The 18,444-nt window shown below is 50.4% G+C and overlaps 1 protein-coding gene across 1 annotated transcript in view; it reads right to left on the bottom strand.

Annotated features, from left to right (window-relative positions):
* mad1l1 (mitotic arrest deficient 1 like 1) overlaps window positions 1-10,134 on the bottom strand; it is a 32,406-nt gene extending 22,272 nt beyond the window's left edge. Inside the window, exons 1-12 of the mRNA XM_037471935.2 lie at window positions 9,971-10,134; window positions 9,302-9,465; window positions 9,031-9,171; window positions 8,760-8,939; window positions 8,525-8,649; window positions 8,336-8,417; window positions 7,904-8,034; window positions 7,111-7,225; window positions 6,780-6,841; window positions 3,306-3,392; window positions 2,448-2,592; window positions 133-273 (exon numbers count right to left, since the gene is read on the bottom strand). Of these exons, the coding sequence (XP_037327832.2) occupies window positions 133-273; window positions 2,448-2,592; window positions 3,306-3,392; window positions 6,780-6,841; window positions 7,111-7,225; window positions 7,904-8,034; window positions 8,336-8,417; window positions 8,525-8,649; window positions 8,760-8,939; window positions 9,031-9,171; window positions 9,302-9,445 (1,353 nt within the window). The 5' untranslated portion in view covers window positions 9,446-9,465; window positions 9,971-10,134. The remainder of the gene's footprint in view (window positions 1-132; window positions 274-2,447; window positions 2,593-3,305; window positions 3,393-6,779; window positions 6,842-7,110; window positions 7,226-7,903; window positions 8,035-8,335; window positions 8,418-8,524; window positions 8,650-8,759; window positions 8,940-9,030; window positions 9,172-9,301; window positions 9,466-9,970) is intronic.
* Window positions 10,135-18,444: the final 8,310 nt, after the last annotated feature.

Below are 18,444 nucleotides of genomic sequence, written 5' to 3'. Positions count from 1 at the left end.
CAAACGGAAGATAAGAGGGCAACCGAGGCAACAAAAAAATAAAAAACCTCTCTCCATTTCCTTCCAGTTTTACCCACAATGCACCACGAGTGACGTCCGATCACACACACACACACACACACACACACACACCTCCATCTCCACGTTGTGGTTCTGGGTCCTCTGCAGCACCTCCTCGGCCTCCCGGAGCCGCTTGCTGAGCTGGGGGGAGTACTCGCTGGGGGCCAGCTCGCTGTCGTAGGACTCCAGTATGGCGCGCATTCCATCGCGCTCCTGTAAAACACACACACACACACACACACACACGATAACACAACACTGGAGAAAAGTAAGTCCTGCGGTACAGTTGACTCATTCCCACGGAGCTGAGCAGGACGGTCACGGCTTAGCAGACTTTTGTGCCATCAGATAGGCAGTGTTTGCCAGTGAGGGGAATGAGAACATCAAAGCCCTCTTGATCATTTTTTTGGGGGGGGGGGGGGGATTTGTCCGCGTTGAGCTCGCAGGACAGTTTGGTGTGTTGATGCGACGGGCAAATGCCTTTGTAAATGAGGAACAAAGCACGAAGCAGCTGCTCCGTTCTCACTCGTGCTGCGACCGGGAGAAGCTCAGGGTTGTGGTCGCGCTCCTCCCGGTTTCCCCTTAAGTCAATAATTCAGATCTGAGAGACAAAAGTCTTCAGAAAATCCTGAGTGAGAAATGAAGCGCATTACGTCCCACTGCCTCATCTCGCTTTGCTGTGAGGAGGTCATTTCAATATTCAAATGCTTCATTCCTCCAGAACGCTTGAATAGAAGACGAGCCCTCAAACACCTTCCTCTAAGAAAAGGAAAGCTAGCGGCTTCACCTTGACGGACGCAGAGCATAAACTGAGTTCAATTGCCAGAAAGGACAAGTGGATACAGCACTGGGTAAAATAGATAAATATGTATTTTATTTAGTTAATGGCAACAATGCTCTCAGAGCAAAGTAGTAATGTCAGGTGCATCCAGAGAATGCACCTGACATTACTACTTTGAATTCCTGCGCTGGTTGCCTGGCAACGCGACGAGAGAGAAGCAATCAGTTTGATAACTGTCTAACAGACCGTTTTTATTGATGCAAATGTGACATCAGCCAAAGCGCCTCCGACAACACGTCCCCGGCCTGCTGCGCGTCGTAAAAGTGGAGCCGCGCATCTTTTAATGAACATACACAACAGGCGGGCGCGCCGCTTAGGGAACCGGCCTCCAGTTGTGAGGCTCAATGGACTGAAATGTCTGTTATTAACGGGGCTAATTTGGCCACGATTGCCCGACTGTCGGGTGGAAGGGAGGCACTAAAGAGCCAGTCCAGACAACGACAGGTAACGCGCGCTGATTGCAGAGCGCTGTCGTCTTCTTTTGGAAAAAAAAAAAAAACAGCCTTGTAATTCCTGGAAGTAAAATCTATGAACAATGGACTGAAAGTCAGATTAGCTCTTCGGCTTGTACACAAAAAACAAACACGATTAGCATAATCAGATTCTACCGGTGATCAGCCAGAATGGAAACCAACGTAATCACTTTAAGAGTGAGAGAGTCGGGTTCATTTAAAAACACTATATGAGAAATCATACTTAATTCTACTTTATTAGTTTTGGCGCCGAAGCAGCGTCGTTCGTCATGCAAGAATTTCCTAATGCATCCTGGGAGAAACTCGGGAGTGGAGAGACGAAGGAGGCCGACCGAACAGAAGTCAGAATGGTGCACGTTTAGAGGTCAGTGTGTGAGTGTGTGTGTGTGTGTGTGTGTGTGTGTGTGTGCGCCGCCAATCCAAACCAGCGAGCCCCTTTGGCTATTTACGGTCTATTAACGCGCAATGAAATTCACCCAATCTAAATCAAAAATCTGTCGGCTCCTCTCCGATAAAAAACCCTTATTTTAAAAAACAAACAAACGGGAAGCAGAGGGGGGGGGGGGGGGGGGGGCGATAAAACTATCATTACCGTCTTCATCATCTATTTCTTTAAATTGCTTTCCATGTCGACCGCTTTATCTCGTGCGCGGGGATGTGACGGGGGGGGGGCCTCTAATGGGTCAGCGGGTCGCAGCCTCGTGGCAGAAAGGGGGGGGGGGGGGGGGGAGGACGACACTCGTTCTCTTCTCCGCTTTCTTTAACAACCCGAGCGAGGCACTCGATCCCCAGCCATCGGCAGGGCTGGCGTGCGGCTGAGCTCGGCGGGGGCGGGGGGGGGGGGGGGGGTGTTTTGTGTACTTACAGTCTGAGCATGTTGACCTCGGGAATTACACACAGTGAGAAATCACTATCACAGGGAGCGCTAGTTAGGAACCGCAGTGCAGGGGGAAGTAAGATAGAAACCCGTGGGGGGCACGTGACTTTCATCGACCAATCAGGAGAGGGGGGTGGGGGGGTGGGGGGCCTCCAGGTTGCCGGAGAGGAGCCACACGGAGCCGGAGAGTCGTCACCTTGGTCAACAGCAGCACCCTCTTCTGCAGGCGGCGGACGAGCGCGTCCTGCGCCTCCCTCTTCTTCTGCTCCTCCTGAGTCCGGCCGCGCTGCTGGGACAGCTCCGCCCGCAGCTCCGCCTGAGACCGCTCCGCGCTCCTCACCCTAGGAAAGGAAAGGGAGGGGGGGGGGGGGGGAGGAGTAAGAAGTGCCGGGGAACCAGGGAAAACAGGAGGTTTGTTGCCAAAAGGGGTTTGGGGAAGCTCAGAGTCGATTCGGAGCAAAGCGCCTCACAAGTAACTTAGTAATTCTGTGAGGCGCTTTCGCCGTGTCGGGGACACACACACACACACACACACACACACACACACACACACACACACACACACACACACACACACACACACACACACACACACACACACACACACACACACACACACACACACACACACACACACACACACACACACACACACACACACACACACACACCGCTCTCCCGTTTCTAATATTCCGTAATGAGCGCGATACGCAGAGCGGTACAGAGGCGCTCGCTGGCTAATGAAAGCTTTCTCAGTCGGACTGAACCGCGGCGCTCTCCCCACGGACTTCACCTCCGCCGAAACAGAACAAGTTTAATTAGCGAATTCCCTCTTTCTCTCACTCACAATCCTTCACACACACACACACACACACACACAAACCAGTGGTTACTGTCGGGAGTGCTATCAGAATCAGGACCGGTTTAATTAACTTTGCGACAATTAAGGACTTCTCAGAGATACGCTCCAACAGATACGTGGGGGAAGTGAGAGGAGTCTGAAGGCGGAGAGAGGGGCAGACATTTTGTGCGCCTGAGAAGAAGTGTGCGTTACCGGCTGTTGAGTGTGTAGTTCTGCTCTTTCAGAGAAATCTCTATCTGCTGGATGTGAATCACCTCCCTGGACAGATCCTCTGGTTTCCTACACACACACACACACACACACAAAGAGTTAGCACATGTGTACACACACACAATGAAAAACGGACGGAGAAAAGATGGAAAAGGCGGCGCTTAGATATCCTTTTGTTACGGGGCCAGTGGGGAGCTGTGAAGTGAAATGACATGAGCAGCAGAGAGGGAGATGAGGAGCTAAATACTGGTGACACTTCTGCAAAACAAACTCACTGCGTGGGAGAGATTGACAGATTACAAACACACACACACACGCGCAAACAATGGGCAGGCAACAAAGCAGAAGGTCACATACTTCAACAGAGGCGCACCACACGACCTCCAAACTCTAAAATCCCAGCTGGCACCGTGGATCTGTCGAAAACCAAAGAGCGGGCGAGCGGGCGCCGTTATCTCTCATCTCCTGTGAGACGGGCCTTACATTAAAAGGAGGCTCAGCTCGCGCTGCAGGAGGCAAACCTGAGAAACGCCACCAGACCTGAGCGAGCTCGCCAGGGCCAGAGGCCCCTCGCCCCGCCGGAGGTCAGGGGGGGCGAGGGGCGTGGCCTTCGCCTCCCAGCAAGTCAAACTAGTATTGCGATAGATATACATATAGATTTCACATATATTTTATATGGGAGGAAAAGGCTGGGCGGTCAAGGTCAACACCAAGGCTGAACGGGGGAGTTGGTTGGCGTGGATTTATCACCTTCACTTCTGCTTGTTTGAGAGGGAGGGAAGGAGGGGGGGGGGGGGCTTAGGGTATGAAAATAATATCATGACTAAAATATGAGTCCATGAATGGCGTGATGGAATGAGTATGACGCCTGGACGGGAGCAGAGAGCAAATGGAGCCCCCTTTAATCAGGCAGCAAGAGCGGAGGCCCCCCCCCCCCCTCCTCCCCCCCCCCCCCCCCAGGTCAACCGGGAGTTGGGTTTAAGTGATTCCACAGTGCTGCTGGTTGAGTTTTGGAGCGTATTACTTTTCAAGTTCAACTTTAAGTGCAATTTAAGCAACGTCGTCACCAATTGTTTCTGCATCTCTGGTAAATTAAACTGCGCTAACGGCGAGCTTTGCCCACGAGGGCTGCAAATAATTAGCATCATTATCTTCTAGTTATAATCTTCAATTTGCTTGTTTGTTTGTTTGTTTTTTTCCCCGCCCCAAAAAAACCCAAAAGAGATTCAGTTCAAAGAGACAGTAAAATGCTACAAATCCTCTGGTTTTAGTGGAACGATGGAACCCGTCATATTTGGGCATTGTTGCTTAAAAAATGACTGGACATTATTCTACTTTTATTGTTTTAGTAAACAATGTATTGAGCTCAGACAGAACCTTCAACAGAGTAAAACAAGATGCACAACAGCTTGGTGGAGGAGGTGATGGAGGAAAAAAAAAAAAAAAGTCAGATTCCACTGTTTGGAAAACAACACCAAGGTTGTTTTTGTTTTCTCCACAAATTGAAATCTCGTCAGAATCAGAATTCTATTTATTGTGTGTAAAGACACATTAACATGAATCCAACATATTGTAGCGAAAGCGTATGAATTGATGGAGAAGACGTTATCTTTCAGTCCGCATTGCACACATTTAGATTAGGCTGGCCACTAGGCCCTGTATAATATAAACACTATTTATGCAATTTATATAGTAGGGGGGCCCTGCTCCATCTCACCATCAGTTTGGGGGACCTTGGCCCCGAAAAATGATGAAGACCCCTGATGTAGACGACAGGCGAAAAAACGTCCCTGAAAAAAGGAAATCCATTTCCAGAAGAAAACCTCTTTGACATTTTCCTCGTCTTGACAGCCTTATTTCAAGAGAATTTGGCCAATCTCTTCTTCCCGTAGTTCTGACGGTTAATCGCCGGCCTCCCGGCCGCACACACACAACGTTATCACAACGTTATCCGACTGTGCAACAGAAGGAAAGGAAATGAAACACCAACAACCGGCCCGGCACTGAAAATATGGCCGCCGTTGTGTGATTTATTTATTTATTTAAATTTAACGAGTGACCCAGACGCAGCACAAACATGAGCTCTAAGATAAAGCATTGTTTGGTCAATATTAATTCAGACGCTGCTACATGACTCGTGAACGCACTGTGATGTTATCGCAGCACTCCAGCGTCGTTCATTTTCTAATTTGCTGATCTTCTTTTTTTTTTTTTTTTTTTTTTTTCCAAAAATGCACAATGCCATAAATCTAGATTTAATTGCACTTATGGCACCATTCTTTATGAATTTATCTTAACACATTTAGGCAGCTGAAAAGATTCAGCACATTACAAATAATGATAACGTCTGCTTAACAGCCGCTGAGGCGACGGCAGTACGCCATTAACGCAAAAATCTCAGTCAGTACCCACAACGCACGCAGTGTGTTATTAGGTGAAACAAAGGTGAACAGATTGCAGAGTTAAAAACTCTTGCTTTCCATTTAGCCTCCCAGGACGAAAGGCGGCCATTTTAGTAAAAAGTAAAAAACAGCTGGAAGGAGTTTCTAACTGTTAATTTGCGAGCGCATTAACCTTTGCTTTTGATCGGTATGAGCCTCACACACACATATGGCTGCCCTTTAGAAGCCATATGTGCAATGTAGGGGCTGGGGAGGGGAGGGGGGGTGGGGGGGGGTTCAGCCCAAGCACTCAGGCAGCCAATGACATGGCGGTCTGAACACCTTCGGGAGCGGTTTCAAATGTTTGACTCAATTTACCCAGAGCGACAGCCCCGTCTGACATGCGCTCTGCACAAAAATGATGGACAACCCGGCCAGATTATTGCCTATTAAAGGGAGATTGGTGCTACACACCTGTGATCCTTCTAGGCCTTTTAATAACTGCAAAATTTAACAAACGCCATCAGGTCCCTGGAACCGAAATTAAACCTTACAGGAGGAAGGACTTTTTTTTTTTCTTTCTTCCTACCCCCGGAGGAAGGTGCGACACCCTTTTTACACAGAAACGACCAGATATGCCGCGCGAAATGGGATCCGTTTAACGTTCTGTTTACATTGCAGCCAGAACTAATCCTCGTGAAGATGGCGAGCGCGCACGTGCATGCGGGTATGCATGCATGCATGCACCCACGCACGCATGCGGACAAGGCCTCAGCGTTTATAATCCGTCAGATCGGCTCCGCTGCTCGCGAAGAAAACAGGCGAAACATTCTCTCATTACCCGTTTTGACTGCATGCATTCTGACACGCGCACGGAGCAGAGGGGAGTCAATCCACAGTGATGAGGCACATTTATCTGGAGTTACCACATCTCCACCTGGTGGTATTCAATCAGACTTCATGTGGGAAAGATCACACCGGTAAAACCTTTTAGAAGGAAGCCGTGTGTTCCTGTTCTTCTGCGTCATTGCCTTCGCTCACACAGACACACACACACGTTGTGGCGGATTCTGACCTGATGTTGAGGGAAGTCGACTGGCCGATGGTCTCCCAGGCTCGGAGCTTCTCCGCCACTCTCTAAAGGATTCCAGAAACATTGGGTCACATGTTGGTCCGTGTGTTGGACGTACCTGCCGTTAATGTGGCAGCAGTCAAGTGCATCGAAAGGAGAACAGTGATACACAAAACGCAGCCTAAAATGTGATCTGGTGTAATGGGGCCAGTATCATTAACACAAATAAATACCAGTCCGATCTAAGGTAGTTTGACTTTGAATGTCTTTATGTGTTAATGTTTAGAGCGAGTGAAGGGGATAACGATGTGCTTCACAGCTACACGTAGTTTACCTCCTTCTCCAGTTCCATGTTCACCAGCTCTTCCTTGGTTCTCTCCGTCCTCTCCAGCTTCCTCCTCAGACCCTCGACCTCCTCCTTCAACAGGCTGCAATTCTCCCTGCTCTCCCTGAACAGGCCGACGCAAAAGAGCACAAAACTACTCAAAGTCAAAGTCAGCTTTCACATGAACAGGGACATGAATTTTGATCCGCCCGACAACAGAAAACACACCTATGAGCACACAGTGACAAAACATTTACAACTGAGTAACGTATAACCATCGTTGCATGAATGTGATTATTCGAAAAATAACTTCCTAAAAAATAGGGGGTGGGTTTTACACCATTATTTCAGCAAGTAGATGATAACTTAAGGCCTTACTTTACACGCACTGCTTCTATTCAATGGCAACATTCTCATTTTAAAAAGCTGGGACTCAAAGTGAGGCCGTGCTCTTACAGTAACTTCACCTGAATTGTAGTTGTGTAACCAACATACTTTTTTGATACATTATCATCGTAAAATAAAAATTGAGTTTAATACTTTGAATTCCAACGCGAGAAAGAAAGTGAACGTAACGCTGCATTTGTGCACTTAACCGCCGATGAGATTAAACATTCCTCATGTGGCACAGCTTTTACCCCCCTCTCCAAATGTACCCGTCACCTGAAACCTCCCAGTGCGCCGTGAGCACCCTCAGTCACGTCGAAAAAGGACAGACATTTTGACCGCTGTGGGCTCGCACTAAGCTGCGGTCTTTAGAAACAAACGCATGTCCATTGAAAACATTCAGCGCGTATTTGACCTGAGAAAGGCGTTGTCTTCTCTGAGGCGCTTCAAATCCCTTTCCAGGTCCGGAACTCTGGCCACCTCAGACTTTACATTCTTCACAATGGCAAAGTCTTGCTCCTGGAGGGCGAGACGCCTCTCCAACTCCTGAGAGAAACGTGAGGGAGACGTCAGTCAAAGGAAATAGCAACATCGACATGTTTCATACACCTTTGAACCACCCTGTTCAAACATTATCATGTAAAAATGTGTTAAGAATTAAACATGAAGTGTACAGGTAACACAATGTCTCAATAATTAAAATGATAACTATACCTGTGATATAGAGTATGTATAAAAGACTTGATCTTGGGTATGATGCGACTCACTATATGTAAACAGCATATTGCTGCGTACTTCTCACATCAATAAGGTTTTCCGAAAATCAGTCAATTCTTGTGTGGCAAACCTTAATCCTGATGATGTGCTCGGAGCAGGACGACTGCGCGGCTTGGAGACTTTGGCAAAGCTGAGAGACTTCCTGATACTTCCTGATTATAATAACAAGCAGATAGAAGATGCCGGGTCAGCGCTTTTCTTGCGCAGCACAGCATGAAACAGAGCTTGGAAAGTTGGTATTCTCAGTATGTCCCCGTACCTGCGCTGTAAATCTAAATGTTCCTGCAGTTCCTGGTTTTCAAGGGTATGAGAAGAAACTGCAGAGTCTTGGTTTTGAATCTTCTGCTTCAGCTCTCTGATCTCATCCTTCAAAGAACTGATAGTCTGGGAACAGATTGCAGAAGTGAGCCCACGTGAAAAAAAGAGACACGACCCGTTTGCAAATGCAGTAAATGTGTGTGTAAAAGCGGGTCTGTGTGTGTGTGTGTGCGTACCTGGTTAGCAGTGTTCAGTCTAGTATCACGCTCCTCCACCTTCCTGTTCAGGCCGTCCAGGGTCTGACGTAGAGAGCGATTGGCCTCCGCCTGCTCAGATAGGTTCTTAGCCGCCTCGGTCTCTCTCTCCTCCAACTTTTTAATCCGCCCCAATAGATCCTGGTTCCGGTCAACCTCATGCTGTGGCATTAAAAAAAAAAGGGGCCAGATGGGAGTTTAACCCCAACGTCTCCTCTGATGTTCATTTGAGTGATGCGGAGGCGCCCTGTACCTCAAAGTCCCGCGCGCTGTCAGAGGCCGCCCTCTCCAGCTCATAACGCGCTCGCTTGTGACTCAGCTCCATCTGCTTCTTCTCCTGGTCCAGCTGAAGGTAGCGGTTCTTGGATTGAACCTTCTCCGCTGCTTCCAACAACTTACAAACAAAAACAAAAAAAGGGGGGGGGGGCATGGGGGGCACAGAGCAGGAATTAAGTGCAGAAGGTTGCATGTTTAACACCAACTTTAGAGCAGCTTTGTGCAGACGCCGTCAGCTTCCCGTTTACCTCCATGCTGCGTTTGTAGTGACTCTGCAGGTTCACGCTCCCCGCTGAGTGCTCCGACAGCCGCTGGGGAGCCTCGGCGTGTCTGATGAAGGAGTTGAAGGACTTCAAGGTCGTTAATACGGTGGTGTCATCTTCTAAATCCATGTTGTGGAGTCCCTGGGGTTCTAAAGCGCAGACGGGAGGTTCAGAAGATGAGAGCAAGGGGAAGAAACAGCACAGCACCGTCAGCTAGTACATAATAGATAACGTTAGACGAATTTGATGAGTTAATCAGAGATATAGATAAATAGGCTGTTTAAATGTTAACAGGTACGCGTTATAAAACGTCAACGGCTAGCCGCTAGCTAACATAAAACACAAAGTTAAGTTAGCTGTAAATGCTACAAACATTAGCTTACTTCAACAACAAACAGCAACTGTCCCCCCAGTTTAGCTAGCAGCCTGGAAACTAAGAGCTAACGTTTAAAGTGCTACTTGACGTATAGTTTTACGTTTCTCGCGCGAAGCTGTTTTAAACGGTTAGTCCGGCTCGTGCGTTCCCACCAGTTAACGTTATAACGTTATTATCTTTCGCTTGTGTTACGTTAGCTCTAGTTTGTGCAGCTATTCACGTGGTGCTAGCACGCGTAGCCGCCCATACGGCCGCCACTTTGAAGGATGTGTCCTCACCTCGGAGCTGACTTAAATTGCGAAGAGCAGCGGGCTTTTGGTAGCGTCGGAAAAAGTGATCTCCGCACTGCTAGCACGTTAGCTTGCGCACACTGCACACAGAAGTCCCTCCAGTTTAGCTCAAACGAAACGCGGGAAGTCTCGCGAAACTTCTTTACATATCGCGAGAGCTTGCGGTTCAGGTCGCTTCGTCGTTTTTTTCTAAGCCTTTTTGATCAGGAAAAAGCAGCATTCAACTTATTATATTTGATAAAGGACTAAAAAAAGAATACAATAAAATTATTATTATTATAACAAACACGTTTCGTCATCAGCTCGGTATCTTTGTGTAAGCTAAGACGTTTGTGATTTAATTGACATCATGTAGTTGCATAGTTTGTACACTAGAGAGCAGCAGCGCTGTGTTCATCAGCAGTGGTCAGTAGGAACAACCAGCTGTGACTTGATATTCGTTAAGTTGATATTCAGCAATAACTCTGACTGTTATCTGTCCAGTTAACTTTGTGCATAAATACTTACAGCAGTGGTCAAGGAAGGTCCAAATGTACAGAGTATCCCTAAGTATAAATAAGCAGAGAAATCACGGGAGCTACAAAGAAGTCCTCCAGATGTCCTCGCCGAGTCCCAAGCAGCCACTGAGACGGAATGCCGTGCAATCTGGCTCACTAGGTCAAAAGGTCAGAAGCTCGAGAAAGCTCAAGATGTGCAAATGCCCAGACCGGTCTGAACTTATGTGGCGAACAATCCAACCTGACATAAAATCAATGAACTCAAGTACCATCACTAACCTCTATCCGGGGACCTTTTATACAGTATTTAATCCGCTTCCTGTCAACCTAAAACGGTCAGAAGGGACACGGTTACATTAGCTGTCAATGGGTCAGAGCCGGGCTCCTTTCTCACAGGAATATAGACTTTATTCATGTGAAAGAAGAGCTGGAAAAGCTAGGGGGAGCCACAGAGAACAGATTCTTTAAAGGTTGTGCAAGATCCAAGAGGGAGAGGGCGGAGGGGTGTGAACGTGTCTGAAAAGGTCAGAGAGAAGACACGTCCTCCTCAGAGTGACACGAGAGCCGTCTCCGTCCGCCGTCCTCACCAACCCCCTGGGCCCCCCGTCGCCACCAAAAAAACATGTTGACACACACACACACACGTACAAACACCATAGGAAGTAAATCACCAGAAATTGCTGCAGATGTGCCCTTCACTGCCATCTGTTGTGAAAGCAGCTCACAGAAAACCGTCTCCCTTCCACAGCATGTGAACAACACAACAAACACACATGCTTCAGTTTCAGGTACGGCTGCTCTAATCCAATCTATACAAGTCTTATTTTTTATATCATTTCACATCGTCTCGTCGGTTGCCACTTTTACACCATGTTCATTAAGTTCAGAATGATGAGGGGGAAAAAAGCTCTTTTCCACATCTTTCATTGCTTCAGCGCATTGAAATGATTTATTTTTTTTGTATCTCCGGGCTCCGCTCGTATTCACGTCTTGTCGTTATTAACTGCGAGGCTTTGTGTTGATCTTTTAATATTTCGGAGTCACGACGTGTTCGTGATGCAGAAATGATTCTAACGCGAGCTGCCGTGCGACGAAAAAGAAGTGGAGTCAGTCAAGTGCCTTTTTTCGCTCTCCTCTCGCTCTGTCTCTCATTAAGAAACGTGAAAACGGTGAATCTGTGAGAGGAGGAATGAGAAAGAAAGTGAGCAATTAGAAGGAAACCAAATCCAATAGAAAAGAGGGGAGGAAAAAAAGGAAATTTGAAGTTCACGAGGTGGAAGGCCGGGGGGGACGGATATGAAGGAAGGCATCAATCGCACCAAAAAAAAAAAAAAGAGAAGGAAATTGCAGGATATAAAATACATTGTAACAGATCAAATCAGGCAAAGGTTAAAGACAGGAATCAATGAAGTAGGGATTTAATATCCATCTAATGAAGGAAGACGGAGTCAAAAGCTCGAGCCCCAGGGAGAACTTGCATGTGACGTGCATGCTCGTACGCTCATGCACGGGGGGGGGGGGGGGGGGTGAAAAAGCACAAAGCACCTATTGATGCATGAAAGAAACCCAAATCAGACGAGAAATTAAAAATGAATGGCCCTTACTAATTTATGAAATGTCACGGTGAAGCGGTCCAGATGAAGAGGCGACGGTCCACATCCGGAACATGTGTGCAGTCTGCAGGCCGGGCCTCCAGAGAGCAGCATTCTCACACATCACCACAACCAGAGCCTTTCTCTCCCAAAAGTGTTATTTAATGAAAGTACGCATTGTGTCCAAAGCATGCACGCGTATGTGTGCGTGTGCGTAGTCGACTCAACCTTTCCATGAACTGCTGTCACTCCCCGGTTTTCAGATCTATAATCTACCCAACAGCCTGTCCAAAGGGACTCGGCTTGGATGAGGACGGGACACATTGTGTGTGTGTGTGTGTGTGTGTGTGCGCGTCTGATGTGAGCCATCAGCCGGAACTCAACCAATCGCACTGATGCTTTTTTACCCGCAGGGCGGCTTGATTTACACGTGGAAATAAGAAGCTGCTGCAGGTGAGTGGAGCCGAGGGGGGGGGGGGTAGCTGGAGGAGAGGGAGGAGGTGTGCCTGGAAGGAGGGAAAGTCTTTAAGACAGAGAGAAAGATGTGGGCGGGTGCTGCAACGCGGGGTACTGTGTGTGTGTGGTTAACGCAGTGCGCTCCCCTCATCGTATCAAATAGGATTCTTACGTTCAGCCACAACAACAAAACAACAACAATAAAAGGAGCGTTTTCCATCTTTGAAATAAATGAATGAACTATGACTGCTGTCAATGAGGCTCGTTAGTGTATTTTCCCTCTTACGCGGAAGTCACTTTGGGGGGGGGGGCCTCCAGCGGGCCTTTTTGGGCGTGGCCACATTGTGATTGACAGGTCAGTGCCAAGGCTGGTTTTCACTCCACTGAGGTTTAAAAATGGAACGAGTTCTCCAGTCGGACTCTAACCATTTGGAAAAAAAACTCCATTAAAAACCCAACACATCTTTGTGGCTTGAAGCTTTGTTTGCATTACCCAGAGTTCAGGCTTCGTATGCGTGCGTGTGTGTGTGTGTGTGTGTGTGTGTGTGTGTGTGTGTGCGCGCAGACGACAAAAACTCAATTCCCGGACGTGGTTCAAACCCTCACAGAGACTTCCTCTGACATTGTTCGTATCCTAGTCCATTGGTGACCTTTCCTTCTTCAAAGCTCTGTTTTGCTTTGTCTTCTCTGTTTATTATTACTGGGTTGGGGGGGGGGGGGGGGGGGGGGCGTTCGCTCACCCGGTGGTGATAAGCGGCGTTATCACTGACACGTCCGCGCTCCTTCGCTGCGGCAGTTTCAGTTATTGCTTCCGATGCTTCATCTCTCCTTCTCAGCCTAACCTTCAGAGAGTCTGAGGCTCCTCATGTGCTTGCATGCTTTACATGCTGCTGGTCGAGGGTCAAGTTAATGTTATTCATGAAGCCAAACGTCGTAAATCTCACACTGTTGCCTCGCGGGGGCTTTTTTTTTTTTTTGTATTGTTGGACGCTCGCTTCGGATGAAAGAAAAATTCACCCCCAAAAACAAAACGTTTGCGTGGGGAAAAAAATGGAAGAAACGACCCGACGAGCACTGAGGGGTATGCAATGAAACAAACTGGCATGATAAGAGAAATACAGCCTCCTCTCCACAGTTTAACCTGAAAAGACTGCACAAGCAGAGAGAGTGTGGGGGGGGGGGGGGGGGGGGGGGAGTGACAGGGCGAGAGGCTGAATCTCCTTGACAGAGATCCAACACTTGGAGTGAGGCAGCCAGGAGTGAAGGAGAGAAACGGTCCCTGGGCGGCCCGAGCACAGAGGAACCTGAGATAGAGGGAACGAGGGAGGGAAGGAGGGAGGGGGGGGGGGGGGGGGCTACACATCTGTGCTCTGGGACCTCAAACAGGGGCCCGCGGTGACTTATCTACCGGGAATCGGTGAAGCCTCAAAGATGGCTCCCCGCTGTGATCTGTGCGACTCTCTTCCCACCTCGACCTTTTTCAGCACATCCGATGGCTTGGGCGGGAAATTGGTGGTGTGTCTCAGACTCTCACAGCGGGAGGGGGGGGGGGGGAGGAGGAGGGTGAGGGGCCGAGTTCTGGGAAAATTTGGGGGTCCCGTCGCTCCCCGGGCCAGTCGGTTTCTCGTTGAAGGCCTTGATTGATTTTCTGGGCTGCTCGCCGTTCAAACGTGATTATTGTGATTTCTTGTAGGGGGGTGGAGGGGGGGGGGGGCACAGCTTCACATTTATGCTGCCGTCAGGTGCCGGGGTCACAGAGCTCGATGAACGACTGGATTCGGATGCATATTAAATCAAATGAGCCCGGCAGCTGCTTCAACATTATGTTTGAAATAATAATCAATTTGTGGACGAATCGCACGACGGTGAAAACAGCCGACAGCCAACATCACTCAGCCTTTTTTTTTATTGATATTGTTGCCTTTTTTTGTCTCGAACAATGATTCTTCAGTGTTGAAATACAGACAGCAATCAATCACTGCACAAGTGACACCTCACAAGAAACTCATTATTTTCTTGTCCTTTTAAAATGAACCATGTTATCTTGTCTAATATAAACAGTGGCATCAGAAAACACAGCAAGTCTTAGTTTACCGTCATCACACGTAATAATAAACGCTAATATGAATATTTTATTTCATTTCGGGCCATTGGAGCCCTCGAAAATGTACAACCATGAGGTGTTTATCACACATAGAGGTTTGGATGGCACTAAAACAGGCTCATTTGTGTGTGTGTGTGTTACTTTGTTTCTAAATAAGGAGGAATATCTAAATGTCGGGGGGTTTTTTTTATCATCAACCTGCTGCTGTTGAGAGCTTCCTGGAAACTGTGTGTATTTATGAATAAATAACATGTGTTGAGGGGACTTAGCTCTGGTGTTTTTTCCATTCATCCCCACAATGTAAATCATTACGTTTACGCAGGCAAGATAAACATGAATTGTCCATACGGCATTCCGCATTTCCCATGATTTGTATAGCAAAACAAAAGAAGCGAGCAAACAAAAGGACTTCTGCGGTTTAAAAAAAAACAGGCTGGTTCGTTATTAAATTAACAAACAAAATGAAAACTCACTAATCAGAAATTGTCATTCAGCCGCAGCGAGGCTCAATCTTAACATTCAGCCGAGGGGCCAAACGGGAACATGCAGACTGCGACCGTGCTCAGGGCTTCTCTTCGTGCAAATGTAGTAAATACAATAAAAATCCGTCTGTCTTTGAGGGATGTGAAAGTGTAAACAGAAAGATTACATTAAGCAATAAGCCAGAAGAGGCTTTTGTTTACGGTGATTAAAAAAAACAGCCAAACGCTGTAAAGGACAATTAAAGGAGGCTCTAGCGTCTGTTTCTTCATTCATCACGTCGAGGGCACGTTTACCTTCTCGAAGCACTCGCGTCTTCCCGAAAACGAATTATTACCTTTTGGGAATTCGCAATATGGCTGCATGTTATGAGACACACACACACGTGCACATTAAGGTGAGATATGCAACGCCCTTCGCCTCAATGTTTCATAACTATGCACAATAAAATGTCAATTCTATCCACGTTGGACACAACACAGAGGATCACTGTGCATATGAATCAAGTGTCTGGGTAGATCAACATTGTCCCGATATGATAAAGTTGTCAGGGGGGGGACGCGGTCGAGGGCAAGGAGGGAGGACTCAAATGCGGAGTTGAAAAATAAAAGACTTTAATTGTCAAAACTCAAAATCAAAATCGCTCCAACCAAAAAAGGGAGGAAGGAGGAGAAAACAAAACAGACAAAAACAGGGACCTGGACTTGAAAACACGAAACAGACTTGACTTGACTTGACTTACTTGACACATGAACGCTGACATGTAATGACGCCACACCAGACAAGGAACTCACAGGGCTTAAATACACAAGGGAGGTGCAGGTGATTGAACACAGGTGGAAACGATCAAGCACGGCAGACAATCACAAGGGAAGACAGGACAAGGCAGGAAGTGAAGTTACCCAGGAACACCAGAGACATGAAAACCACAAAATAAGACAGAGCAGACCCAAACCGTGACAGAACCCCCCCCTCAAGGACCGAATTCCAGACGGTCCTAAAGGGGGGCAGAACCATGAAAATCAGACAAGGGGCGGGAGGGTGGGGACCCGACAGCTATGGTCCGGCGGCCTGCCGGGGCGGCGGCCGGGCGTGGGGTGCTCTGGGGGTCTGCCGGGTCGGCGGCCGGGCCTCAGGGTCTCGGGGGGTCTGCCGGGTCGGCGGCCGGGCCTCAGGGTCTCTGGGGGTCTGCCGGGTCGGCGGCCGGGCCTCAGGGTCTCGGGGGGTCTGCCGGGTCGGCGGCCGGGCCTCAGGGTCTCGGGGGGCGCCGAGCTGTGCGGCTCCGGCCTCGTCGTGGCGTGGGGAGCAGAGCTGTGCGGCTCCGGCGTCGTCGTGGCGTGGGGCGCAGAGCTGTGCGGCTCCGGCGTCGTCGTGGCGTGGGGCGCAGAGCTGTGCGGCTCCGGCGTCCTCGTGGCGTGGGGCGCAGAGCTGTGCGGCTCCGGCGTCGTCGTGGCGTGGGGCGCAGAGCTGTGCGGCTCCGGCGTCGTCGTGGCGTGGGGCGCCGAGCTGTGCGGCTCCGGCGTCGGCGTGGCCGGGGGCGCCGACCCAACCCCTGACCCCACCCCCCCTTCAAGGACCGACTTCCAGGCGGTCCCAAGAGGGTGGGAGGGAGGGGTCATGGTCGGGGGCCTTGGGGACGGGGAGGGAGGGGTCATGGTCGGGGGCCTTGGGGACGGGGAGGGAGGGGTCATGGTCGGGGGCCTTGGGGACGGGGCTGGAGGGGTCATGGTCGGGGGCCGTGGGGACGGGCCTGGAGGGGTCATGGTCGGGGGCCGTGGGGACGGGGCTGGAGGGGTCATGGTCGGGGGCCGTGGGGACGGGCCTGGAGGGGTCATGGTCGGGGGCCGTGGGGACGGGCCTGGAGGGGTCATGGTCGGGGGCCGTGGGGACGGGGCTGGAGACTGGAGTCTTGGGGCCGGAACGGGCGGAGACTGGAGTCTGGGGGCCGGAACGGGCGGAGACTGGAGTCTGGGGGCCGGAACGGGCGGAGACTGGAGTCTGGGGGCCGGAACGGGCGGAGACTGGAGTCTGGGGGCCGGAACGGGAGGAGGCGAGGCTCTGGGGGCCGGAACGGGAGGAGGCGAGGCTCTGGGGGCCGGAACGGGAGGAGGCGAGGCTCTGGGGGCCGGAACGGGAGGAGACTGGAGTCTGGGGGCCGGAACGGGCGGAGACTGGAGTCTGGGGGCCGGAAAGGGCAGAGACTGGAGTCTGGGGGCCGGAACGGGCGGAGACTGGAGTCTGGGGGCCGGAACGGGCGGAGACTGGAGTCTGGGGGCCGGAACGGGAGGAGGCGAGGCTCTGGGGGCCGGAACGGGAGGAGGCGAGGCTCTGGGGGCCGGAACGGGAGGAGGCGAGGCTCTGGGGGCCGGAACGGGAGGAGGCGAGGCTCTGGGGGCCGGAACGGGCGGGGGTCTTGGGGCTGGGGGCGTGGGTCTTGGAGCTGGGGGCGTGGGTCTTGGAGCTGGGGGCGTGGGTCTTGGAGCTGGGGGCGTGGGTCTTGGAGCTGGGGGCGTGGGTCTTGGAGCTGGGGGCGTGGGTCTTGGAGCTGGGGGCGTGGGTCTTGGGGCCGGTTCGGGCGGAGACGGGCGTGGTTGGCGCCGTCGCTGCCGCCGAATGCGGAGGTCCAGGGCGTGGGGGTCGTACCTGGCCTGGAGGCGGGCGGCCAGCTCCAGCACCTGTTTCCAGCGTGCGCTGAGGACTGGGGGCTGGACGCTGGCCTCCATCGGCGAGGCCCAACCTGGGTCTGGAGAGCGGCAAGGGCGGTGACCGGGGCGCTGCCTGGAGCCTGCTTTCGAGCCAGGGTTGGCGTTGCACCGGGCAGCCAGCTGCGTGCCGTGTGGGTCCCCAAATGCCAGACGAGTTCCCAAAAACGGATTTCTTGGGTCAAACCCTGCTGAGTCCTTAGGTGGTGGCGTCATTCTGTCACGACGCAGGGTCCGAGGGCAAGGAGGGAGGACTCAAACGCAGAGTTGAAAAATAAAAGACTTTAATTGTCAAAAACTCAAAATCAAAATCGCTCCAACCAAAAAAGGGAGGAAGGAGGAGAAAACAAAACAGACAAAAACAGGGACCTAGACTTGAAAACACAAAAACAGACTTGACTTGACTTACTTGACACATGAACGCTGACATGTAATGACGCCACACCAGACAAGGAACTCACAGGGCTTAAATACACAAGGGAGGTGCAGGTGATTGAACACAGGTGGAAACGATCAAGCACGGCAGACAATCACAAGGGAAGACAGGACAAGGCAGGAAGTGAAGTTACCCAGGAACACCAGAGACATGAAAACCACAAAATAAGACAGAGCAGACCCAAACCGTGACAAA

This window comes from Pungitius pungitius, chromosome 9 (assembly GCF_949316345.1).
Source record: "Pungitius pungitius chromosome 9, fPunPun2.1, whole genome shotgun sequence".
In the NCBI taxonomy this organism is placed as follows: domain Eukaryota; kingdom Metazoa; phylum Chordata; class Actinopteri; order Perciformes; family Gasterosteidae; genus Pungitius; species Pungitius pungitius.
This window is presented reverse-complemented; position numbering and strand designations above follow the sequence as displayed.